This window comes from Crinia signifera, chromosome 3 (genome assembly GCF_055691185.1).
Source record: "Crinia signifera chromosome 3, ASM5569118v1, whole genome shotgun sequence".
Classification (NCBI taxonomy): Eukaryota; Metazoa; Chordata; class Amphibia; order Anura; family Myobatrachidae; genus Crinia; species Crinia signifera.
In genome coordinates this window covers 268,923,113-268,950,276 of record NC_139219.1, presented here as the reverse complement: position 1 = coordinate 268,950,276, position 27,164 = coordinate 268,923,113, and the positions used below count along the sequence as shown (strand labels likewise).

Sequence of the window (27,164 nt, the reverse complement as noted above, 5' to 3'; positions counted from 1 at the left end):
AAATATCTTACAAAAGTTAATGGGTGAGATTTAATGCCAACCGAGTTCAGCGTCAGTGCGAGATGTCCACCGAACTCAGACTTTTTTTTAAAGGGGAATTAACTTACAAGGTAAAAAAAAAAACCATCCGGGTTCGGCAGACATCTCGCACTGCCATTGAATTTGGGCAGCATTAAATCTCACCCAATGTGTTTGTAGAGTACTTAGTCTGTTCAGGAGAATTACCTCTACTGGTGGTATAAAGCTCAAGACACACAATACACGTGAAATAATAAACTAATTGTCTCAACTGTCCAGTTAAAAGCAGGCAAGAAAATAGCTGAACCTGTCCCAAGAGCAAGGTATGGGTGACCTATGTAGGAATGAAGCAGCACTGAGCTCTGAAAAAGGCTGCCCAGCATTTTATGGTTGTGCCAACTGGAGGGGCTAAGCTAACCTGGGACAGGCCCTGAGTAAACTACTAACAAGACCCAGTGATAGGGGAGAGGCTGCAGGCTAGGTACCCTCAGTCTAAACCCAGATACCCTCCGGCAGTGGGCATTCAGGAAGAACTCCACAGTGGAGGGATGCAATGGAAGTTACTAGTCTTGTTTTGATGTCCTGGCATGAGGCGTTGAAGCAGCACCACTCATACAGGAACACAAATTTTTATGAAAGGTACTTGTGGAGTTTCACGGCACCAGCATGGCCGTGCGTCCGTGTCCCCTTGCGGGGCTCGCTACACTCTCCACACTATTTAAAATCAACTCCATGCCAATGTGGAAAATGGGGTTATGAACTATCCACATTAGATCGGCCATGCTGGCGCCGTGAAACTACACAAGTACCTTATGAAATAACAGGATTTAGGTATTGCGTGCGTTCCTATTCCCCTCTCTAACTCAGTCTTAGAAAACTGTGCCAAGGAGAGCTGGAAATTCAAGAGAGAAGGAGCAGAGACGCATACAGATGGTGCCAGTCAGCTCATGCCTAATTCACAGTTATGGATGTGCAAGCATGTCAGATGTTCCTACGCCCGTGATTGGCGAGCCAAGACGTGTCTCTTTGGTGCGTCAACGCTACCATAAACTGCAGTTCCATCTGTAAACCTAACACAAACAGGTGTAAACAGAACAAAGACATGGAAACTGAACAAAAGCAGAACAACAGAAAAACCATCACCCAGACAGAAAGAACAGTGCCGGACGGGCGTTCAATGTTCCCTGCGGATTTGGAGAAATGGATTTAACAGTGAGTACCAAAATCCTATTTTCTCCTTCATCCAGCAGGGGACACTGGAATGTAGACTGATTGAATGTCTACAAGCACACAATTTCTCTGCCAATAGTATTTACACGGTCATTTTAAGCTTTCTATTATGAACTTGTTCACCAGCTGTCTTGATGGAATGAGTCTGTAGAGTTATATATCCTTTGAACTCTGCATGCCTAAATCATGGCCTAGGTAGGTCTTCACATTAAGAACAAGTGAGACAATGTTTTGTCAATTGAAGACTGACAACATGCTAGTAATGCAATTTTAACTATTGTAACAGTATCTGCTTAAGAACTTCAAGCATGCTTTACATCACAATAGAGTCAACATGCCGGGTGTGACATAACACTGCCTCTATTACAGTTCATAACTTTCCTACATCACACTAAAGTGATCTAAGTGCATGATCTGTGCCTGCTAATGCAGAGGAAAAGAAGACCAGAACAACTTGGTCTCTAGAACTCTCTCCAATAGGACTTTAAGCAATCTACAGCCATCCAGAAATACACAGGAGACCTAAGCAGTGAATCAGCAATAGACAAACCACAAAAATACCTAGAGCGCAGCAAGTAAACATAATGTAGCCATTTTGGGTAATAACTTTCATGGATCAAGTATTCCACCATACCAAGTGAGGTAGCCATCTTGGGAACATTGTAGCATTACCCAGGGTGGAACAGTCTTCCCCTAGAAGAGAGGACACAAAATGAGGCAATTGCAGCATCCAAATTGGAATTTTTTATTTTAACAATTGGAATGACCAATAGTTAAAAAACATTCCATGTTGGCATAACTGGCACGTACCCACCAGTTGTTAATTTTGCGTGCTGATCCCTTCAGCATGCAGAAAGAAAATGACCTGTCTTGTACAATTTTGCACACATCATTCAGTGCATAGTCATGATTAACATGCCAATGGTTTGAAATGTACTCATCTAATACCGATTATTTACTCAAACATTGTTTGCCCATTAGTGTCCTGGATGTCAAGAGAAACATGCTGACCACACATGAACACCCAGTTGTTCTACCACCTGTCCAATAAATCCTGTTATTTGTTGCACTTACATAGATTTGTGGAAGTAGTGTGATGTAAGGTCCATACACACTGGGCATAATCGCCCAATGATGGGGAAAATATCTGGGCTGAAAACTGCATACACACTGAGCGATTTTCTCCAGGGGAGGACTGCTCTCCATAGCAGGATGCTATGGAAAACCATCCGCTCTGTCGCTCATCTGCTGGTAACACCATCAGATGCATGGCGGCCGGCAGCGATGATGCGGGGGCACGAGCAGTGCTCACCACTGCCCTGTCTGAACACCGCTCAGAAGAGAAAACTGAACAGCTTTCACATGAGTCCCCAGTGTGTACAGGGCTTTAGAGAACTCATTTCAAATGGTCATAATTTAGACACAGATCTCACTTCACAAATCAGAACTTAAGATTCTAAAAACACCTGGCCTAATATTGTAGTATACTCTAGGCAATTTTATATTGCAAAGTATAATCGCCTTAAATTGTAGCTGAAGTGATAAGGTGCCCATACACGCTGCAACAGCGTTCCAATGGGATCAACGCTCCGCACAGTACAAAAAGTATGTGCTCCACATATTTTGTACTGCCATCGCATGCGATTCTTGCAGCGTGTATGGTCACCTTTAGTACCTTATACCAAGTTATCTTTACTCCATATGTAAACACTTGGAATGAAAATTCTGCCTAAAGTTTAAGTTTTTTGGATATAATTAGAATTAATTTTTAACTAAAGAGTTGATTAGCAATTACTTGTTTTATGTAACAGTAGTAATTCCGTTTTTCAGCAGCATATGTGGGTTCACATTTAAAGCTCCGGCCTGATTGTCAATCAATGCAGTCTTTTCTTAGCCCTGGCAAAGGGCCTAGAACAGTTTATACCTGGGTTTTAAGGCCTAGAATCCTTTAGACTGGTAGCTTAAATGCCCAGTTATTCACAGGTCATATTCTCAGCATGTGTCTGGAAACAAAAGAAATCCTATCCCCTGTACATGACAGAAAACCTGACCACCTGGGAGTAGTAGACTGGTGTTAACCACTTGTTTTAACAAATTTGAAAGGAATAGTGAAGCTGTGAATAGCTCGGGTATAAAATAAATTTGAGAATCATTGATATTAGGTTGATTATGGACATCCAGATAATGGTCAGTTTGCTTCCCATTCCAGACTTACCCTTCATGCAATGTTGGGATAGGATCCTGGTTTTGCTAGGTTACAAAATAAAGTAAATATATATTTTAAAAATGCTACAATTAGTTTATACACAGAGCTGATGACCCGCATTGCCATTATGTAGTATAGGTTTCTTTGATAACCTGCATACAAGGTAACATTGTACAAGTGCCACTAACTACACATTAGCCCAGGTCTCCAAAGTCAAACTGAAATAGAACCTGTGCTCTAGCAGTGGGATAGAGACTACACACAGTTTGGATATTGAAGATTGAAAAGCAGTGTTCTAGATTAAGTCTGATGATTAGGATCAGATCTATTTTTTGGGTGGGGGACAGAAGTGTCTTTTGGTGGTGCACCAAAAGAGAAATGAGACTAAAAATATGACTTAATGAATTTTAAAAATAGTTGTGAAATAAATCCAAACATGTAACAGTTTTAAAAAGGATGAAATCCTCACTTAGTGGAACCCCACTGAATATCCCTATCTTTACTGGCATTTTAATAACATTAAATGTAATTGGGAGATTTGATGATGGGATAATACCCTTGAATAGTTGAAAAACATTTGTCGGCTACAACCTGTACAGTATTCTAGCGACTGATCACGTGTTAATGGTACATAACAGTGTTGGGACATTCTTAATTTATGAAGTCAGGGGAAAAAGGACCATGGGGCTTCCTATGCAGAAGCAGTCTGCGCCGAATGCAGGTAATGATCCCGCTTCAGCGTAGCTGTTCACTGCAGGAGCCGCTGGTTATCCTGTCTGTATGCCGCTCGTGTACAGTGGTGTGCACTTGAAATGGGGGGGTCAGTTACCTAGGTAACTGTAGGGGCGCCTGTATGAGTGGCTTCCGCTAGCGGCTGTCAAAAAAAGGGGGTGTCAATCCCTATAGAGAATATACAAGAAAAAGGATGGTAGACTGCGCTCATTGATGACAGAGTGAGGAATTAAAAATAGTATTTTAATTATACAATTAGCATGCTATAATAAACACATAAAATACAGTGTACACAATAAAAAAAAGGGGAAGGGCTGGAAGATTGAAAAAAGCTGCATCCACTGTAAGTGTGATATCACCTTGTTTTAGAGTCCACAGTCCAATGGATAACCGATAAGATGGATAAATATATCGGAGCCTGGCCGCAGCGGTACTTTAATGAAGCTTTCTCCCGATAGTAGGGGGTAGCAACCCTCCCGACTTGGGATGAGAAATTATGGTATGGATGTCCGCTGTAAGACTCTGGGTGGGTATTAGATAGGCGGCTTGCCTTCAAGAGGTGAGTGCCTCACTCCAGGTCGATGGGGCCAGTGGTGATAGGCAGGTGTGGATCTCCAAAACGATATTCAGTGGAAAAGGTGATTGTGGAAGGCAGCGTTTTGTGGTGGGCAGTTAGGAGCCTGGGCCAACGCGTTTCACTGCACAGAGCAGCTTTATCTTGAAAAATCCTACTACAATCGGGAGAAAGCTTCATTAAAGTACCGCTGCGGCCAGGCTCCGATATATTTATCCATCTTATCGGTTATCCATTGGACTGTGGACTCTAAAACAAGGTGATATCACACTTAGTGGATGCAGCTTTTTTCAATCTTCCAGCCCTTCCTTTTTTTATTAGTGTACACTGTATTTTATGTGTTTATTATAGCATGCTAATTGAATAAATAAAATACTATTTTTAATTCCTCACTCTGTCATCAATGAGCGCAGTGGTGTGCACTTGCCTCATTTGCTCGGGTGGGTAGAGGCAGAGAGGACGCTGAATCTGGCACCAGATATCGCATCACTCAATCAGGGTTTCCATGTACAACGATGACCCGTGATTGCGCCACTAGATTACAGATCAATATTTACATTGGTATGTGGGAAAGGGATAGTGAGATAGCAGCGGCTCCCGCAGTGAAAGGCTATGCTGAAGCAGGATCGCTACCCGCATTCAGCGCAGACCGCTTCTGCATAGGAAGCCCCATGGTCCTCTTCCCTGACTTCATAAATTAAGAATGTCCCAACACGGTAATGTACCATTAACACGTGATAAGTCGCTAGAATACTGTACAGGTTGTAGCAGATGAGTTTTTCAACTATTCAAATATTATCCCATGATCGGGAGGAATAGTCAAATCCCCCTATTACATTTAATGATTGCGCCGCACCATGTCAAATACCAATAAAGATAGGGATATTGTTCAGTGGGGTTCCACTAAGTGAGGATTTCATCCTTTTTAAAACGTTACATGTATGTTTTTATTTCGCAACCATTTAAAATAATTCATTAAAAAAAAAAAAAATCATGTTTATCATACCCCTTTCAGACATACTCCAAAATCCCAGGTTTTTGCACATGAACGCGCATCAACCCGGGATTTTGGTATGTCTGAAAGTGTCAACCCGGGTGTTAAAGCCCAGGTCCCCGACCCTTCTTTTTACCTGGGTTGAGGACCCAGGATTACCTGGGTTGACCCTTTTAGGTCTAAGAAAAACCCAGGTTTTTCAGCAAATTACCAGGTAGAACTGCTGGTGTGAAAGGGTGCAGACTGCACCTGGGAAAATGACATGGCAGTCAAAATACTGTGTAATTCCTGGGTAGTATTTTTAAAAGGGGTGGTCTAATTTGTTTGGGTGCACCGGCAAAAGACTCTTCTGTCCCCCCCAAAATAACTACATTTTGCCAGTGTCTGTGGTAGTACACCCTCACATTTTCAACACCAATTGAATATAAGAGGAGGGTCCATTCCATACATATGAATCTCCATCTCCTGTGCAACTGACAAAACCTTTCTTTATAGTATCAGATCTAGGTGTCCTGGGAGCTTCTGCATCCTGTGATTTTGTCCTGCCTACATAGTTACCTTACTCCAGCACCTCTTCGTACCCTCACTAATGGAGTTTCCCATTTGTCTAATGTAGGAAATACACTAGACAATACGGGAGACCCATGCAGTCTTGTTTGAAGAAGTGATAACATGGGAGCAAGTGTCCACTCTCGAATGTTATCAGAAGACTTTTGGGGGGAGATCCATGTCGACATGCATTTGTCAAAATGGATCCCACAAGCTCTATTCAATGTGGCCAAACCCCAAATTTGGCCACTATTGCTCACCATGCTGTAACAGCAAATTGGTGTGCTGGATCAGCTGCTGCTCACCTAGCACAGTCCTCCCTGCCTTAACTCACCAAGCCAGCTTCCCTCCTCACCAAGTTGGATTCAGATTGTTGGAAACTGGGCCAAACCCTGATGTGGCAGCGTTTGACCAAAAGTACATGAATCCTCAGCTATTCCAGATGGTTTACAGCAGGTGGAAACATTGACTGGTCAGGGTTATTATTTTTTTTTTTTAAAGCCTTTATTAAATAGGTTGGAACTGAGGTCTTTCTGACCAGACAGCAGTTTAGTTATATACCTCTTGGTCTGTTTTTTTTCCAGTGTGGAAACTGTCTGGTAACCCATGGGAGCCAATGACTGAGACCTACCAGATTTAGTGTATGCTTAATTCTATATCGAGGCTGGGAAACGCTTGAAGTTATCGAAGCAAAATAACTGTAAAAGGTACTTATGTCACCTGCGCTCAGTATGGCTACCCTTAGACTGACTATTAGTGTGCCTTGAGAATAGGGATGGCCATTCTGCAACTGGCCTTTGATAGTGCTTAACTATGTAGTGGACGACAATATTTTTACATATCGATTGTCATACAATGTGTTTGATTGGCCTTTGGGCCAATCAAAACACAGGGGCGGGGCTATGCTCTTTGTCCCGGGACTTTGAAGAAAAACTAAATAGTTTTGCTGTTCCATCAATGGAGGGAAACCATCTAGTTCTCCCCATTGATGGCAAAAGTATTTGACATGGGCCATGAACCATCAATGATTTTGAATCATCGATGGCCATCCCTACTTGAGGACTGGTTGGGAAGCTCTGGTCTAATCTTAAATTAGAACATGCTGTAGCTTTGATCAGGAACGTGGGCCATATTTTGACTAGATACAACTATTGGAGTATAGCACCTCTATTAAACTGTAACCTATAAGCTGTTTTCAGAAAAGCTACACAACATCTTTGGTCTTACAAGTTAGTATATATACACAAAGGGTGGGGGGTTTGAAGGAATCTACCCATGTAGCACAGTAAAAGGAAAAAAATAAAGTAGTAATCCGCTACTGAACTTAAACCAGTTTATTTGAAGTGCCACATTACAGTTGGGTTGTAGGAAGCATTACATAAGCTCTGGGTACTGAGCTGGACAGAAATCATTCCCAGTTTAAGGTGCAATTGAGTTCACATGAGTTTCTGAGAACAGAAACTGCTTAATCATGCAAACATCTGAAGAGGGAATGGAATAATTTGGTTGTTAGGCATTTTCACATAGACCATGAACAGTGAGAGTAGTTCTACCTTGTTGGCATTGGTCTTCAATTTACCAGGTACCAGTTAAGTGCATCTTGCAGCAGAGTCCTAAGCAGTTCCCTTAAAATGAGTGAACATACACCTGGTTAGTCTAAAGTGTGGATAATGGCACAGAACTGGGCATGTAACAAAAGATGCCTAATTTACATTTCCCACTCACGAGTGCAAGAAGCCACCAACTGAGGCTTAGTAAAGCTCCTAACAGTTTAGTAAACAGTGTAGTTGTACAGTCCTAGATGCCAAGCAGCTCTTGACCAAAGTCTTTCTATTTCCTTGTGCATGATAAATCCTATTCCAGAAAAGAATCCAGCTTCTTCTTGATGTTGTCATAAGAGTCTTCTCCCATGTAATCCACCTGGCCCTGTTCCCATCGCTCCCTGCGTTCTTCTGAGGACAGAGGAGGGGGTGGTGGTGCTACTGCTGCTATAGACATCTGTGACACGGCTTCTGTAATTTCCTCCTGTAAAACCCAGGCAGGAGGAAGTGTTAGATACAGGATCCCAACAGCAAGATTAGGCTCAACTCAAAAAAATTAGTAAACTAATGATCGCTTCCATGCAAAGCAGGCATAAGCGGAACCAGACAACAAGCAAATATTGAAGAAAAAGCTGCAATGGAGTCTGCAAATTGTAAGTTACATTGTAATTTGTTCATACCTCTCTACAGAAGCGACAAGAGAAAGCCAGTGAACAGACCAAGCCCGATAGCTGTGAACAGTGACAGTTAAGAAACAAAAGCAGGAGAGGTTGAGGATTAAGGACACCCTATTCAGGAACCACCTGCTGCAAGAACACAGCTCATGCAATGGTTAGCTAGGTCACTTCAGGATTCAGTGAACCCTGCAATACCCCATTTAGAAAAAAGCCATAATTACATGTATGCCATCTCCTGCATGGAGAGTAGTTTAGCCTGGAAAGATTGCTTTAAGACCACAATTTGCAATTCTGTATGGCTATAGGCTACTGTAATTATGTGCTGAAATTTGTATAACTCCAATAAATAAAAAAGCCACTTATTAGGGATAGCGAAATGTTTTAATCCAATAGATAAAGTCTCATTTAACACCTTTTAAGTCGTTTGAGTCAATTAAAAGCCATTAGATTTTATTGGTACTACTGTGACAAAGTGCCATACACAGGATCCTAACTGCAGAAAACCTTCCAGGAGCTTAACCAAACTATAGTGGTCCTTGAGACTTATGGGGCCCATGTCAAGGGGGGGGGGGGGGGGGGGGGGGGAGAAGAGTTAAGGAGAACCAACCAGGCAGAGTTCCTATTCCAGACTCCATTTTGAGAGAGACAGTTTAGTGCTGCATTTATATCACATTTGGAAATAGTGCTGTCAATTTTAAGCACCGAAATTGCATCTTATTTACATGAGTATACATAATGCCTGCACATTGATTTCCAGATGTAATATCCTAGCATCTGTTCAAGTGGCAACATAAAGCATGATCAGTACTTAAGTGGCTACTGCAGTTATCGGGTAAACTTGTACTACTGCATAACCGTATTATATGGAGAGCCATTGACGAGAGGACATTCTCTACTTTGAGAGTCCCGAATACTAGTGTAACTGGACTTAAATCTTTCCCTCAACTCAGCCGGCCATTCCAGGCATGCATTAGTTCAAGATGTAGCATGATTTCAACTTTACACATCCCAATTGCAGGACTTTAGTGCAATGGGCAGATTATAAGCCAGTTTTAATATGGCCTCCAGAACACTTGTATTACATAAGTTGCTTCAGAGACCTACTAGCCATCTCATTCAGATTCCCACCTTTGAATTGTCAATTAAAGGAAAGGTAACACCAAGATAAGCTCAGCAAGTTTAGTAACTGCATGCTGTAATAGTTCAAACATTTGTGGCTTTTCATTGGTTTTTGAAGGGTGTTGGGAGCAAAACCTTAAATTTGAGAAGGGTGAGGGAGATTCAATGTGAAGAAAGGACTAAACTACAGGTTTAACCTGTAGAATAAGGTTTCTAAAGCAACACCACCCCGGTAGCTATATTCAGACACACATTGTAGGTAAACATACCGCTTTAAGGCCAGTTGATACATCTTTAACCACACCATGTTCTGTTAGGAGTGATAGAATTCTGGAAGTGTAGGTATCCCACCAGAGGTTGAGGTATTCTGGATGAATTAGTGTTTGATCATGTCCATCACCTTTTACAGTCTTTGTTTTACTGTCATACGTGTAGTTCCATGGCTTCACTTTACCCAAGAAGTGTACAACCTTTGCATTTGCTCCAAACCTGTAAGCAATCATATGAAAGGAGGAAAGCTCAGTCTGGAGAAGTTGATATTTGCAAAGTGTTCTGTACATACTATTTGAAGCTCCCCATTTGTCAGGAGCTTAAGTGTTAAGTTGTTGATTACCATTAACCTAACCAATACCCCTTTCAGACATTACTATCTGGGGTTTGCAACCAGGGTTGATTGCAGGTGCTCAGGATACAAGAGTGAAACCCCAGGAAGACCCTCAGACATATGCTAGTCCTTGGTTGCCGCGTGGTCATGCGAAAAAAATCCTGGGATTTTTGCATATGTCTGAAAGGGGTACAAGTGTCCCTTGTACAAGGGACAGTATCTTCAGCTCTGCAATCACTTTCTGCCACTTACATTGTTAAACCGCAGTTCACTGGGGGAATTAGCAAGGAATATTGCAGTTCACTGGGGAATTAGCAAGGAATATTGCAACTCACATCCCCAATAGATCAGAGATTCTCAAATCATTCATGTAATCCAGGTCACCCAGCCATTTAAGAGATTTACAGGCGGAGCCAATTAGGCCACTTGTGATTGAGAGCTGTGGATGGCGGCAATGGCACACAGCAAAATAAGCCAGACAATTATTGTTATTATTTTAGGAGCTCCTGTAACAAACACACAAACCCCTAATACTACTCTTCTCCTGGACTAAAGATACCCAAATACACCATTACTCATCTGGACCAGCACAACCTATTAGATGAAAACTCAGCTTGATCCTAAAAATTAGGAGTGCTGTAAAATATGTAAATAAGCATGATCTGACCCAGTGGGGGAGGGGGGGGGGGGGATGGGGGATCTGTAGAAAATTTTGGCCAAACTCATATTTAGTAGATTAAGCACAGACAGTTTTGCACTTGCAAGAAACCAAGTAGGAATGTAAGCATTTATGTTTCAAGTGCAGCAAGACGGGTCTAGATTAGATGGCCTGTATCTGGCCAGTAAGAGGTCATAGGTACTCTCCAAGCCTGTGTCATGTCATTCAGTGCAGGAATCTACTTACATTAGTATCTTATGTTCCTGGCAATTTAAAACCCAGATTCCCTGCACCACTGCATTGTTAGCAACTGTCACTTCAGGACAGTGGGCCCTACTAGACATCTTCTAAGCAGCTACTGCAGTTCAGATGTATTTATAGCCTTCCTGGGAAAGCCCAATGCAACCACAAGTTGATTAGAAGCCAAGTTCAGTCGTGCTTCTGTTAGCAGTTGTAATAAGCCCGAATAACTATGTTGTGAGCGTAGGAGGAATTTTCATGTGACCAGTATGTCCTGTCTGGTACAGTTACCAATCTCCTAGTGACAAATTCAACATCTGTTATGTCACATGCATAAGAAAAACTGTGTACTTACGCCTTAAATGCTGGTAGATAGGAGTATATAGATATAGAGCTCAAGTTGTAAATAAAGGGTAGATGCTTGTTTATATCCCTTGTAGCCCAGGTACTGAAGAAGCTGTTCAGCAAGCCTTGGTCTCCACCTGAAGACAAATAAAGTTTCTTAAAGGCTTTTTTTTTTCTCCTTTAGAGACCAGTGAATTACAGCAACCAAGACAGGTAAATATATAATGTACAAGATAGGCGTTTGAGATTCGTAAAATGCTGGCAGTGTTCCAAAATAAACTAGGTATATGCAATATGAAGAGGCCCTTATATCTTCCACCACATTTGAAGAAAGGTGCCTTTTATGCTAGTTCTACACCGCTTACATCAAGCTAGGAGTTTGTATTAGTCCAATGAGGTTGGAGGTATGTGAAGGTGCCCATACATATTACAATAAGTATGCATTAGACTAAATCACCTTGAGATCTGAAGCTAGTTCAAAAGTGTACATGCAACGGGATGAGTGTGGGAGCGTGCATTGCACCATGTATGGGCACCTTAAGTACTAGTTTTCATTGAGAAACTAAATAAAAACGAAATATATATATATATATATATATATATCTCAAGATTGTGTCTTTAGCGTGATTATAACACTGCTAAACTTTTAGAATTGCAAGCTATACCATGCACTAGAAGATTGGACAACTTTAATGAGAATATAGCCAAGAAAAAACCCAGACAGCTGCACTGTTCAGACTAAGTCTAGCTAGAGAGGCATCTGTCAGAATAAGTTGCCATCAGCAATTGTTAAAGCTATGTGAAAGAATTCACAGCAGCCACAATCTGCCCCTCCCAATAAGTGGACTGAATTAGTTCAAAAAGCTTTCAAAGTGAATTTGAAGGAGAAGCATAAAATGTAAAAATTAGCAAGTCAGCTATAGTGCGCCAAAGCCTACACTTACCGTCAAAGCTGCCTTTCTCTGTAGCCATCTGTAACAGCTGGTTATAGGTTTCAGTGGATGGGCAATATACAAACACTCCGGAGTTAAAGCAGTCGGGCCATCCTGGGTCTGGTGCCGCAGAGAGCTCTTCCCGCTCAAATAGCTCATCAACGTTTGCCAGAACCTGCAGTTTGAGATACAATCTCTAATGAGCCACATACAGAACAGTGTGATGTAGTAGTAGGCATTGGTAACAATCACCAATTTATATTAGGATAGCAGTCTCTTGGCTCCTATGCCAGGAAAGCATGACTGCGCTGTTAAGGCCCCCCATACACCAGAACGCAACGGAATGCACACAATCATGCAATGCATTGTCCTGTGAGACAAACGGTTGGTCCTATGATCAAATATGCTGCATATCTGATCTGTCATGATTGGAAGCAGATTACATGCGCTTTTAAGCACATGCAGCTCAACTGAGTCATTTGAGTGACAGTTGAGGTGCATACAATGGATTATAAGATGCAGTTGCATGCAACAGCTGGATAATACAATTAATTGTGTCCACATGGTATCCATAAGCAACCAATTCATGACTGCTGGGGAGTTAAAAGGGATATCTGAACACAATCATGATTGTGAGCAGGTGGTTCTGATTTATGGAGAGCATAAAAGTCTGTTTAAAAAAGTTGAGACTTAAACTGTCATTTTATCTTGACTATGGGAATAATTATACAAAATTTATCCTGATTGAATAAAAACACAAAACACATTGATCACTACCAGAGACTGGAGTATTAGTGCTCCTACATACACCATAGGCAGCCTGTTAACAAATAGGCGCTTGTCCGTTGGAGACAAAATCACATGTAAAGACTGTAGAATCCTCAAAATAATGATGGCTTCAGAGTCAAGCTGGGTACACATATATACAATCGTCGGGCCGTTCTTCCAATCTGGGGGCAAACGGCCGTTCGATTGTATAGGTGTGTACGCTGTCCCAATTGCTGCTGTGCGACCGATAAACGGCCAAAAACGCTCTTGGCCGTCCACGGTCGGTCGGTCGAAGGTTCTTTGCTGCTTAATATTTCATCCGACAGGACGGCTCCATATCGGAACAAAAGTGAAGTGTGTACGCACGTTCGATCGATATGCTTGACAGTTTGACAAAGCACGGTGGTATGCTGCATTATGAGAGACCCTGTAACCCTTTGCCTGCTGTTTTAACTAATGTGTGTTTAATGTCTCACTGCCCCACACTTTAAAGGCATCACTTTAAGACATTAATCAATGTTGAAGTTTTAATAGAGTGGGCTGGAAGCTCTTTTTTTAGGGCACCATAACACACTATTAAAACTTCAACATTGATTAATGTCTTAAAGTGATGCCTCTAAAGTGTGGGGCAGTGAGACATTAAACACACATTAGTTAAAACAGCAGGCAAAGGGTTACAGGGTCTCTCATATACTTCTTGCGATTGTTTGGACGGGAGTACATCGGACGTCTCAAGCAAAATTGTACATATGTGTACGCGCAGAACGGTCGTATGTTTTGGACGGCCGAACGTGTATTCGGTCGATCGAACGGTCGCAAGAAAAAGGAAATTGTACATATGTGTACCCAGCTTCAGACCCAAGCCATCTGTGCAAGATTAAAAGTATTGAAGACTAACTGTAGGGGAGGCACTTGAAGGATGACTGCATTATGCAACTCTTGTATTACACAAGTTGCTGTCATGTACTCTTATTGGAGTGGTATTGTGCCATATATAGTGGCTAGTTTGTACAATAGCCATAATGACTTATACATATGTGCAGCAGGGTTAAATCACTGAGCTTTTAGTACATGAAGCATGAGATGGGCAGTCTTATCCCACTGATGTCTGACCAGTTCTATTACATTGCAATACCTCTCCCTCTGACAGGTAAGGAGTACTCTGCTCAGACTCCTACTGGAATAGGACACAGCTTTGTGAGTGCAAATGAGCTCAACTGGAACCATTTGAGGTATTTGGTGTATATTACCATAGTATCTGCATCCATGAAAACACATTTAGTGTATTCCGTCAACGTCCAACAATGAATTTTTGTCAATGTAACACCAAGTTCAGGTCTCTCCATTAAAGCCAGGTGTGCCGAGTCCTCACTGTCCAAGACATCTACCACGCGGACATTATCATACACTTTGTCCAGTACTTTTCTGTAGAAAGAATATCAGAGTAAGTGGATGTCAGCAGCTCTTCTCTGCCATCAGCAGTACTGATCAGTATCACTCACCTCATAGAGTCCGAGACCTGAGGAGTAATGAGCACAGACAGCTTTTTTGTAGTATTGTGTTTCCGCAGAGACGATCCTAATACTAGTGCTCCTTTCACATAGGTATCATTTGTGGCAAGGGTAACAAAGGAGTGATCTATTAATAAGACAGAACAGTTTTAGATATAAAGAAGTCAATAGACATTAACAGATAACTGGGCATCTCCAACATTATCCATCTAGCTAATGGTGTGTACACATGGGGAGATTCCCTTGCTATTTGACTGCTATACAATCTTTGCTAAATACTTTTTTTTTTTTTTTTATACATACAATCCGCACTATAGTCATTGCTGGCCTGTCTATATGGGTTTCGATTTGTGCTGCCATGGGAGCGCAAGGTAAAAACCTGTGAGATCTGCATGCAATTTTGACTATATAGTCAAAATCTCATGCTGGATTGTACTGTGTGTACACAGCATAAGGCATGGCAAAAGTTGTACAAGCAGAGTTCTTCCTGTGGGGCACTAAACCTATACAGGGCTATGACATATTGTAAGCTAGCTTTTGTATAACTGCCAAATAACCAGGAGTTATGGCATTATTAATGTATTTTTTATTTATGAGGCACCACAAGTGGTATGCAGCAAAGTACAGATAGAACAGTACAGGGTAAACAGAACTAGACATAGTGACAGAAGATCAAAAACAGCACAATTAATACAAACCTTAGTACACAATACAGCTGAGATAGTGAGTGTGAGTGAGAAGAGATGCAGATATAGATTGTAGGCGAGTAAGAGAGCAGTAGTTGAAATGCAAGAAGGGTGCTGTGAGAACAGCAGGGAAGAGGGCCCTGCTCTAAGGAGCTTACAATCTATAAGGAGGGGGAGACAGGTGACATAAGTGCAGGTAAGGAGACCTGAGGTAAGAAGTGAGGATGGCAGGGAGGGTCAGGAAATGAGGCAGCAGGTAAAGAGAATGGACTAAGTAGTCATCTCCCTCCCCCTATCCCCCTCCACCATTGACCCCTAGCAGCCCTGCACTGTGGCAGGGCAGATCATACACTACTCAGTATCACACTTGCCATATACAATATAAAGTTGTAGCTTACAGAAAGCCACAGTAATGTTGGAGGTGTCTTAAGCGAACATAAAAGTGATCTACAGGTTGAGTATCCCATATACATACTAGAAGAATTTTGGATAACTGATTATTCCAGAATATTTTTATATTTTAATTATTTAGCCTAAGGTATCTTGCATTTATGCCATATAACAAACATGAAATACACAAATATTTTATTTGTGCATAACAAGGTTTCAAAACATACAATCTCAGGCACTGAATGCAAAACAATCATTTTCTTGCACATATTTTGTGCCAGTTATATCCTCAGTAATGCTTTTTTTTTTAATATATATAATTTTTTCTCACTTTCTGGAATGTATGGTCTCTGGAATAATTTGGATAAGGGATACTCAACCTGTATTGGCCATTATACTTATGTCCACAAACAAGATCCTTGTTATCCAAGCATGCCATTGGTTGCTTATATACACTCCCAAATGTAGAGAGCAAAACATGTGAGGAAAGAACACTCTTGTAGACAGAAGCACGCTGTACAGACACTGCAGACTTGTTCACCTCCACATTCCTAGACCTTCAGGTTGCCAAGAGTGTAAAATTGAAGTAACTAGAAGCAAGAGATCAAAAACTGCCCCTTCATCCTCTCAGAAGGATAACCAGTGCCTTAATTCACGTCTCATTAACACTGCAGATCTGTTATATCAGCCAACTACAGCAAGCCACACCTGTAAGTGTCTTTACCAAAAAGTTCTGATCAAGCTTATTTGTATGTTAGCTAGACATGAGCAGCACTTTATTATAAACACAACCTATGGGTTAAGATGGAGACAGAGCCAATACTGTAGTTGTATATTGGCCGTTCACATGTGTGCTTTGTGAACGATACATCACAGAAACAAATGACTAGAACCAGTATGAGGCAATACAAATGCCAGTGACCTGGGCACAAAAGTTGCCTGCAGGTATAGATGCCAGCTGTAAACTCCTACCATTATGTATGCACCCCTTTGTATCCCCCTCCACCTACTTCATGACATGGCTCAAACCATGACTGCCATTAGAAGCATGACTGCCATTGTGAAGACCACAAATAAAGCAAAGGATGGCAGCTTCATTTTATTTTGATGAGTACTGTCACTGTAAGGGGTTTTACCTGCTAAACAGCTTATTTAACAGGACTCACAGCATTATCGTTTACACCTAAACATTTTAGAATTCTAACATTAAGACAGCCTGTAAACATTAAATTAGCCATTTGTCAGGACTACTGAATGGTTTTGTGGGTCTTTGCCACTGCATCCAACTGGCCATTACATTTCATTTGTACTGGGCTTCAGTGTGATGGCATCCCTGTTTGACATATCTGTTACAGATCTTAGTGCATCAGGAATTAGGAGGGAACGCAATCAATCCTAGCAGTAACCAGGTCCTAGCTAGAGAGAAGCCCCAGGAGGGCAAGCTAAAATGTTGGCAGCCAGATGCACCTGAATTGATCTACACTGCAGGCCCCCTAGCGGCTGTTGGTGCAAAATCATTTGCATACAGCCCACTGAGCAACTTTCCCCAATCCTAGGGAGAGCAGACCAGAGTTCCAGAACCTGCCTTGCCCATTTTTAATTAGGTTCTCCCAAACATTTTTTGCTAGAACATTGGTAAAAATGGTTCAGGGATAATAGGAGAACCCTGTAAGACAAGATCAGGCTGGAATGTGTTGCAGGCCATTAGCTATGACAATACATTTTTGATGAGGTCTTGCCTACAGCTCTATATAAGGCTTGTTCCAAGCTCTGAACAATTGAGCCATTTAAAGAAACTCTAGGCGATACAGATTACCTGCTGGCGTTCAGTACTGACATCGGCAGGGTTCAGCCAGGTATACCCTCCCACCCCACAGCTTTACCTTAAATTCCCTCCTACTGCCTAAAAACTACCCACCTTCTTCGGACTAATGCTCTGCATTCCTACCAAAGGGATACTAAACCCATGCCCACTCTAGAGCAGCCAGCATACAAATAAGTATCAGCCCATATAAAATTATGACTTTAGCGTGTGATGCAAGAGCCTGCCTAACCAATAACCAGCATTTCTCATTGAGAGTCTGCAGGCTGAGGAGTGTCAAACTGAATTTTCAAATAAATGTAGCTTTTTAAAGTCCAAAAACAGATACAATGCAACAATTTAGAATATGCCCAAGCCATGTTAATACCAGAAATATTTGAAATAGCTTCCCAAAAAATGCCAGATGAGCCAAGGGCAAGAGATTAATATGTCCAGACAGAAACACGTTATGCTGCAGACTGTCAAACTGAGATAGGTAAAACTAGTAACAAGGCTTCTATTATGACCAATAGTTGCTGCATGGAAAGCAGTGAAGAGACAACTGCAGGGCTTATCCCAGTGTAAGCCAGAATGAAAGGATGGCATTACATCTTGTTTAGGAATAATCGCCTGCCCTTACCCACTAAATGCCAGCCTGTAAATAGTTCCTGTGGCAGGATTATTAAGATCTCCTAGATATTTTGGGTGTCAAGCTTACATCTGCATTCTCTTACAAAGAGGTACATATCCCTAGAACAGATCTGTTGCTGTACAGATCTGGGTCACTTGAGTAAATACTACACTGAGGTTACTGTACATCATACTACTATTACTGCACCAGAGAGGGAAGGAGCAAATTGCACAGGCCAAACAGCATTGTGCAAGACTTACATGCTTTACAGTATGTAGCTTGGAGAACAGTAACATCCAGCAGCCAACTCTTTCACATTGCCTAAACGTTTAAAACCTGGTATTTCAAAATTATATTTAAAACTGGTCTGAGCCACTAAACCCCTTTCACATTGCCAAATTAAAAAAATAATAATAAATATGTTTTAAATAGCATGTAATACCATTCACATTCAACCCCCAAGTAACACATTTTAAGCCTCAGAAATAGAGCCTTTCACACTGCCAAGAAACAGCCGAAACAGGTAGGACTTTTAAACCGTTTAACAAATAATGGTATTTGTTAAATGGTTAAAGCAACCTGGAGCTTTCACACTGCAGTTCAACCTATTTGAAAAGACAAAAAAAATTAAATAGCAATTTACCGTTTGAGAGCTGCAGTGTGAAAGGGGTATTGTCACAGAAGTCATTGGCAACTATGGGGGTCAGAACACTTAACCCTCCAATATATTTCAACCACCTATTTGTAGTGCAGATAATAGCACTCACTGCAATGTCTGCACAGTAGTCCTGGAAAGAACTGTCAGCAATGTGACCACATGGATGAGGAATAAACACTGTCAGAGAAACTACATGGAAGGAGGAGCTAAAAATAGCTGGGAGCCACGTCAATATTAGTCAGACCAACAACTGGGAAGGAACATACTGGCACATGGCCGGAAATACCTACTACTCAGGAATCTACCACCCAGGTAAGGTAAACAGCCTCACATAAACACCATCAAGCCTTAATACACTGCACAGATTATAGCCTGCAGCTTCACATTACCCCAGGGCAGCTTCATCTGCATAATCTGTACAGCTGGAGTAACTGCATAATCATCAAGCCAATCATAAGCTGCAAACCAATTTAGCATTGGTTGTAATGAACCCCCCCCCCCCAACAAAAAATCTCTCTTTTAAGAATAGTTCCAATAGGATGTTGTGCACACCAGTAGCTATAATGTTTGTTCCACTACTTTATAGGTCACTTCTGATCAGAAGAATTATCTCCCCCAATAGATTGTAAGCTTGCAGCAGGGCCCTCCTACCTCCAAGTCTGTATGTTGTTACACAGTTTGTTTTATCACTGTCTACTATTGTAAAGCGCAACGGAATCTACTGCACTATATAAGAACCTGTAAATAAATAATAGAGAGCAGCTAATGCAATATATAGTTGGTCATAAGCCCCATGCACACTAGCCAATAGGCTCTGCGCGATATCTGCAAGGTTTCCTCCTGAACTCAGGTAAACTATATACAGGGACACAACTGGGATCCACTATATGCAGGCCATTCTCCATATAGCCAAAAATGGACCTGCATGTTCAGCAGATGGAAGGTATTAACAATGAGAGCTCAGAAGGGACCTTCTGAGAGATTGTAAGCTCAGATCTAGTTTGTATGTGCCTTTAGGCATTTGTACTAAGCAGCAGGGTTTTTACTGAAACAGGCAAGACTACAGTCTAGGTACACCTGAAGTCATCTGTTCAATGTTTTGAATTTCCAAAAAAATTACAAACACAACGCAATAGCAGCCCTTCAGACAAACTGGTATGTTTGTATAAACCAGTTTATTAAAATGACCGTTTCCTGACATTTGAGAAACAACAATTGCTATTTTATGGGGCCATGTGTGCCACTGAGCGATCTGTCAGGGCCAGTGTTCTCTGCAGAGGACACTGGCCCTGACTCCCAGCAGTTAACTCGATTTATCCAGCATATTAATTGCAGTGCGATAGCGCCGCACATCGATATTCCCCTACACAGAGCGATATTGGGGCATTTTCTAAGCGATCTAGTGCTATTTTAGGAAATGCCCAATTACATGCCACATTTTTTTCCAGCTAGATAAGTCTGTAGGTGTGTACCCACAGGAGACAGCCTCAATAAGGCCAATCCGCCATATTAATGTTTATGCTCCTTCAGGAGACGGACTTAATCACCTAACACAATGGTTCCCAAACTGACATAGCACCCTGGGGCGCCTGGGATTAGTAACCAAGTTTAGGTCATTGTGATGGGTAAATCCAGTGCTGGTTCTGGAAAACCATGATCCTGTCCCTTACCACATAAATACCAAGGATGAGACAATATACTTAATTATTTTTTTGTACATCTCAATAAGAATATTTTCATATTGGTGCCATGAAAACAATTCTGATACTCTAGGGCAGGGGGTCTCAAACTATTTGCTCTGGGACCCCGTCAGACAATAAATATTATTACAGGACCCCAGCAAGTTACCATAGAATAGCTGCCACATGTGTGGTCAGTGAAGTGGCCGCTATTGTGACAGGGAGGCAGTGGGTAATGAGGGGATGGAAAAGGGGGATAGAAGAGGGAAGCAGTGGGTGTTTACTTAATTAGTTATCCCTGTCCCCCCTCAACAAACACATTAGTCTGATGGCCAGCAACATGGAGTCATGACCCCATGCTGAGGTGGTCAGGACCCACAGTTTGAGAACCGTTGCTCTAGGCCAGGGCTGGGCAACACCGGCCCTCCAGATGTTAATGAACTACACATCCCAGGATAATTTGCATTAGTTTTGCTATGTGGCCATGCTGAAACTGATGTGTTCAACATCTGGAGGGCCAGTGTTGCCCAGCCCTGCTCTAGGGTGACTCAACACAGATGTTTGGGAAACTAACCTAGCACCAGAAAATGCAAAGAAGCAGCTTCAGGCAAGTTGTGCATTGGACACCGGTGACAAGGAGTGTCTTTAGAACAGAGCTTACATTTCTACCCAATATCTTGATCATGGCTTAAAAGGAAGTATCCTCTGATCAGGGCAGATGTGCAAGGTTTAAATGACTGCAGAGACCCCATACCACCTGACCAACCCCATGTATGAAACACCTTCACGGACGTGGGAAGTGTCTCCATTCTCAGTGACCAGGTCTAGGCAGCAGCTAAGGGTCTAAATCTACAGAGCAAGCAACAAGCCTTTAGCAGCCTCTTTGGCTTCACAAGTGAATAAAATGCCACCTCAGTACTGGCACATGGGGGGGGGGGGGGCTGCTACACGCCGTGCACATTAGTGTAATATTACTATGAAGGTTCCCCCTCTTCCCCAAGAGAGTACTTTACTGCTACAGAATGCTCCAGTAATCAGGAGATCTGCACAGTGCACGGATTAGGAGATACCCAGGAGCAGATGCTGAGTGCATACTCGGCCAGGTCATTTGATGCAGCTGCACAGTGCCCCAATACAGAGGGACGTACAGGATGGTAGGCAGCGTCCCGGGCTGCACGTACAGTGCGGCGAGTGCCCTGCTCATATATGCCTGTCAGGCACCGTGACCCCAGCACTAGCATACCCAACACAGGGTGCACCGAACGGAGCAGAGGAGCCCGGACAGGACGCGGAGGATAGAAGGGAAACGCTACCCTGCAATGACACCCCAGCGTGCACACCGCACTGCCGCCCGCCACTCACCCCAGGGACTTACCGGCCATCTCTGCGCTGTTGTGAGCCTCGTACTCAGCTGTTCCGGACACACCGCTTCCTATGAACCAGCTGTGCTGCTGCTGCCGGGCACACGGCATGGCCTGCCTCTTATACGTGCCCCGTCACGTGACCAGGCCCCGCCCCCCAGCGCTGAGGACTTGGAGGATATAACACGCACAGCTGCGCCTCATAATGTCCCAGGTGCTTACAATCGTATCAGGACCCCAAATATACAGGCACCTATTAATCAAGCTTTATTCCCCATACACATACCTCCCAACATGACCCTCACCAGGAGGGACACAATGCTCTGTTTCTCGACTTTCCTCTGAATGCACGATTCTGTGCCATTCAGGGTAATTGATAAGAAAGGCGTTTGCATCTACCTTGACCCGCACAGGTGATTGCAGTTATTCATTCAAAGGGAAGTTCAGAAACAGAGCAGTGTGTCCCTCCTGGTAAAGGTCATGTTGGGAAGTATGATATCATTTATTTATGTAGAAACTGGAGTTTCTACACAATTTATTGGTTTTAGAATAATACTGCAGAACACTAATTACTGGGTTTTAATTAGTTACCTAGGTAAAGGCCCCCATATACTAGTCCGAGTTGTCCTAAGGACAATTCAGACCATTTGCCCTTGAGAGCCCCCGGCAGCACCCCAGGAGGCTCGCTTACGATTTGGCGCTTGATGTGCCAATTTTACATCTAATAAATCACATGCAATTTATTGCATGCAATCCCGGGGAGCGGCAGCAGTGCGCTTGTAGTGCTATTTGACCCCGCTGCTACACATAGGTGTGTGCCCTACAGATCTGACACACACATCACGGGTGTTTGCCACTGATTGGTCTGATCCAATATCTTTAATGTGCAGCCCGTCCGACTTCCCCACTCCGATCCGATTCTGCCAGGACCGCGCATCAGGTCAGAGGGGAATTCAAACACATCCAATCTGGGACGATTTCTCGCGCCAAGCCGTCCAGATAAGGTGATATCGGCCCATATCGGACAAGTGTATGGGCACCTTTAGTTTTATTTAGCCATCTGTACTAAAACATATGAGAAAAATTTTCTCCCAAACGCTGGAAAACAGAAAATGGATTCGGCATGAAAAGCCGGCGGTCGGGATCCCGGCGTTCAAAATCCCAAAGGAATCCCGAACGCCGAAATCCTGACAAGGGGGGGACGTGTATCGCCCCCCCCCCCCCCCCCCCTTGCGGGCTCTCTGCGCTCGCCACACAGCGGGCCCGGTGCCTCGCTACGCTCGGCACACTCATTTATTCTCCCTCCGAGGGTGTCGTGGACACCCACGAGGGGAGAAAGTGTCGGGATTCCGGCGTCGGGATTTTGAACGCCGGGATCCCGACCGCCGGGATTTAAACTGCATCCCCAGAGAATGGTTATTCAGACAAATTGGTTAAATCCATTTGATCTAATAAATATATCCAAACAATCGTTTTTGGCCATTTTGTAGCATTTGAGAGAAAATAGTTAATTGTCATATGCTCCCATACATTAGCAGATTTTTGTTCCCACCAGACAGATTGAACAAAAAAATCTGTAGGTGTGTACCCAGCTTTAGGGGCCTTGCGGACCAAGGTTGAGGAACACTGGTTCACACCATCTTCAGATGGTGACATAGTGGCAGGGGGGATGGGTCATAGGGCTGACTGCATGAAGGTCGACTGTGCTGAGGTCAACACCTGCAATAGGTCGACAGGGCTAAGCTTGACAAGGTCAGAAGGTCGACACAAGCATTAGGTTGACATTTGGAAGATCAACAGTCAAAAGGTGTACATGAGTCTTTCACTTTATTCGTCCTGAATGTCGACAAGTGCACTGCATCTGCTCGCCATGCTTCGGGCGCGGTGCCTCGCTGCGCACGGCACACTATTTTATTCTCCCACTGCGCCATAGTGGATGGTAGGGAAGGAAATACCGCATGTCGGCTATAAAACGTGAAAAACTCATGTCAACCTGTCGACCGGTGACCTTCCCATTGTCAATATAATGCCTGTGTCAACCTTCTGACTCTGTCGACATAAGCCATGTCGACCTATTTCAGATGTCGACCTAAGCCTTAACAACATTCAGTGGTCAAACAAATGCATGTCGAGCTCCATAGGGTTGACTCAATGACAGTATACCAGTGGCAGGAGAGAGATCTCTTAATCCCACACCCGCAGTCTCCACTGGTCGCCGATTCCGGAGACCGACATTGTACACATGCGCAGTGCTAGATTCCCCTGGGGAATGGTAGTGACTAGGCCGCTTCCGTCCAGGCCGCTTCCTGCACCACCACAAGTACATGAGCGATCAGCCCCAGGTGCAGCCTGGTTACACGGCGGCCGCTCAGTCGTGGGTGACATAGTGATGCCACCCAAGAGCGACCAGCCTGATAAGAAAGATGGGCAGCGGCATTGCCCAAAACAAAATATGGCCGCAAGTATCTTCCCCATAGGATGATGTCATCTCTCCAGCGTCGGCCGGCCCTGATAGCATGGTCGGTGGCCCAGCCAGGGAGGAAAGCGGCCAAATCTGGACCGGCCCACTGGAAAATGGCCCGATTTCCCGGTGGGCCAATCCGCCCCTGCTGGTGCAGAGTTAAATTGGGCCACTGCTGTTTTTGTGCTGCTTGCATATAAATAAATGTGGATATTAGTCTTTATGAAGAGTATGCATTTATCACACTATTATACTCCCATGCTCTTATACAAGGGCAGGAACAAAGGCTGACACCTTATTACAGGGACATGCAGGCACACAGCTGTTCAAGCACAGTCTTGTCTAGTGAGCTTTGAGAATTCTAATATACCGGTAACCTGCAGTTTTTCTTATTCAATCTGCCAATGCACTCTGCATAAGGCTGTTATCTGTGGCAGTGGTAGGCCCAGCTGCAAAACTGTACTTTCCCACTACAAAAACGCAAGATGAGGGTTATTCTGGTTCACACGAAGCACTCCGAATTCCCTCACACGGCTGCAAATGGATGTCTAGCTGCCCACCCCTGCACCTGCGTCACTGGGTAATTGCCATGGGAACACCCAGCGTTTTCAAGGAAACACCCATGGCCGCAACCCCCGGCCCACCTCCCCACACCCCCCACCCACAGTCTTGTGTGCGAGCACCCGGCTAACAAACCACATGTGGAAATGCGCATGCGCAGGAAAAGGTAGATATTACTTTTTAAAGTCAATGTCGACTGGTGACAACATGGACCCCTAATTTGTGTAGCATGTACAGTCACTTAGCCCACTTTGCTCGCCATGCTACCAGTCAGGTGCCTCACTCCGCTTCCGCTGCGCTCAGCACACTTTACCGTTCCTAATCAGAGTTCATGTGGATGTTATAGTATGAAAAAGTCTAAAAAAAACTAAAACGAAAAAGTTCAAAAACTCATGTCGACCTTTTCAGGCCGACTTCTTGCTTGTGTTGAGCTTTTTCCAATGTCGACCTTGTGGTGTCGACTTATTGACTGTCTACCTAGAAACTGACTGTGCCTATCAACCGGATACCTGTGCTTAGAACCCCTTACTTTGATTTAGGTGGGACAGGGGTTGTAGGTGACCATAGGTAAACTAAGAGCATTTCTTACCAATCAGATTCTACTTCACATTTATGTAGCACCTTCTAGAAGATTATAGCTAGAATCTGATTGGTTACTATGGGCAAAATTGCCAGTTTTATAAACCCACACTTTAGTAAATATACCACTGTTTCCCATTCATTGATGTCTGCCAACAGGGGCATTAGTTCATCTAAGGGACGGTGCCTATAAACTAGTCGGATTTGGGCATATTTCACCCAATTTCAACTGCTCTTGCAATGGAGCTCTGTGGTTTCAACAGATCGGGCCGAGAAATGGTCCAAAATCAGTGGTGTTTGACGACCACTTGGGTCCGATGCGCGTTCCGGTGCACATCGGACATGAGCTGGAGGTCGGACCCCCATCCGGCAGTGAACAGGGTCCCATGTGATACATTACATGTGAAATTACCGCATGCGATGTACTGGAAGGCTTAAGGGGGGGGGGGGGGTCGGATGGTCATACACTGCTGTGATACATCGCACCTGTATTGATGTAAATCAATTACATGGCAAAATCAACCTGGTTTTGCAGTGTAATTGATTGCTGCTTTAAAAAACATGGGGAAACTCTCCCAAAATCTCTCACTTTCTGAAACTCTCACCCTATTACATTTGGCCCCAAGTGTTCAAATTACACCTGTGTGACACTAGCCTTAGACCAGTAATGCTACATTTTTATGATATTGAGACTACACATAAAAGTGTCCGAAAGCATTTTCTGCATCACCAGTTATCTGAAAATGTGACTTAAAAATGACTGACATGTACTGTACATACCTGTAATTTTCCAGCATACTAATATAGCAGGTGAATTACTCCAATAGCATCACACCTCTATCATAAAAGATGTGGCAATGCTTGAGAAGAAAGTGGGTTTGTATGAATCTTGGAGATATACGAGGGTGGATCAATAAGTACCTGCATTTAAAGACAGGGGGCGTTGCTGAGGAAAGTTGGTATTACTATCGTGTATTACCATCTTTCAAACAACGCCATACCAAATTTCAGATTGATTCATAGGTTAGTTTTTTTCCACCACAATGACAATGCACCAGCTCCCTCATCCAGAAATGTTGCGACGAAATTGCATGAATTGCTCTATGAATTGCTTTTTTTTTCCAGCGAGCCACATTTTCAGGTAAGGGAACATATAGAGGTCACAGGGAGCCAAGTCGGGAAAGTACGGTGGATGCGGCAACATTTCTTCAGCAACGACACCTGTCTTCAAACACAGGTACTTATTGATGCACCCTCTTATTTCTTGGCTTAACCTGAATTTGTTTTCAAATTCATTGACATTTTAAGGGGGAATTTAGTAAGTACCCAGTAATATGGTAAATCCCCACACACACTACAGGGCCCTTCTGAGAGATATAATTTAATAAAATGTACAATGTGTATGCTCAGACCTGGTGACGACAGTATTTATGCTTTGGTTTGACGGCCTGCTGGTAGGCTAGTGTGTACGGGGCTTTAAAGCTAGCTAAACATTAAGGTGCCCATAAAATAGTGCAATATTCACTTGATTGCGACCCATCAGCCCCATAAATCGTGTGAAAAATGTCATATTGTACGTGATTTACTTCCGATTGTAAACCGATGCCCAGTCCTCTGCTCATTGAATTGGATCCAGGGATTGCGATGGCTGCCACAAGG

The 27,164-nt window shown here is 43.2% G+C and overlaps 1 protein-coding gene across 2 annotated transcripts; it reads right to left on the bottom strand.

Annotated features, from left to right (window-relative positions):
* Nucleotides 1–7,622: 7,622 nt before the first annotated feature.
* GYG1 (glycogenin 1) lies at nt 7,623–22,076 on the bottom strand. 2 transcript variants are annotated; one of them, XM_083178028.1, is made up of 8 exons: nt 21,919–22,076; nt 14,690–14,825; nt 14,438–14,612; nt 12,432–12,594; nt 11,498–11,624; nt 9,910–10,129; nt 8,525–8,575; nt 7,623–8,328 (listed from the first exon to the last, which is right to left on the bottom strand). In XM_083178028.1, the coding sequence occupies exons 1-8, from the start codon at nt 22,013–22,015 to the stop codon at nt 8,158–8,160; spliced, it is 1,140 nt and encodes a 379-aa protein (XP_083034154.1). In that variant the 5' UTR covers nt 22,016–22,076; the 3' UTR covers nt 7,623–8,157. The 2 variants fall into 2 exon arrangements, with proteins under 2 accessions (XP_083034154.1, XP_083034155.1); XM_083178029.1 differs by lacking the exon at nt 8,525–8,575 and having other exon boundaries at nt 21,919–22,075.
* Nucleotides 22,077–27,164: the final 5,088 nt, after the last annotated feature.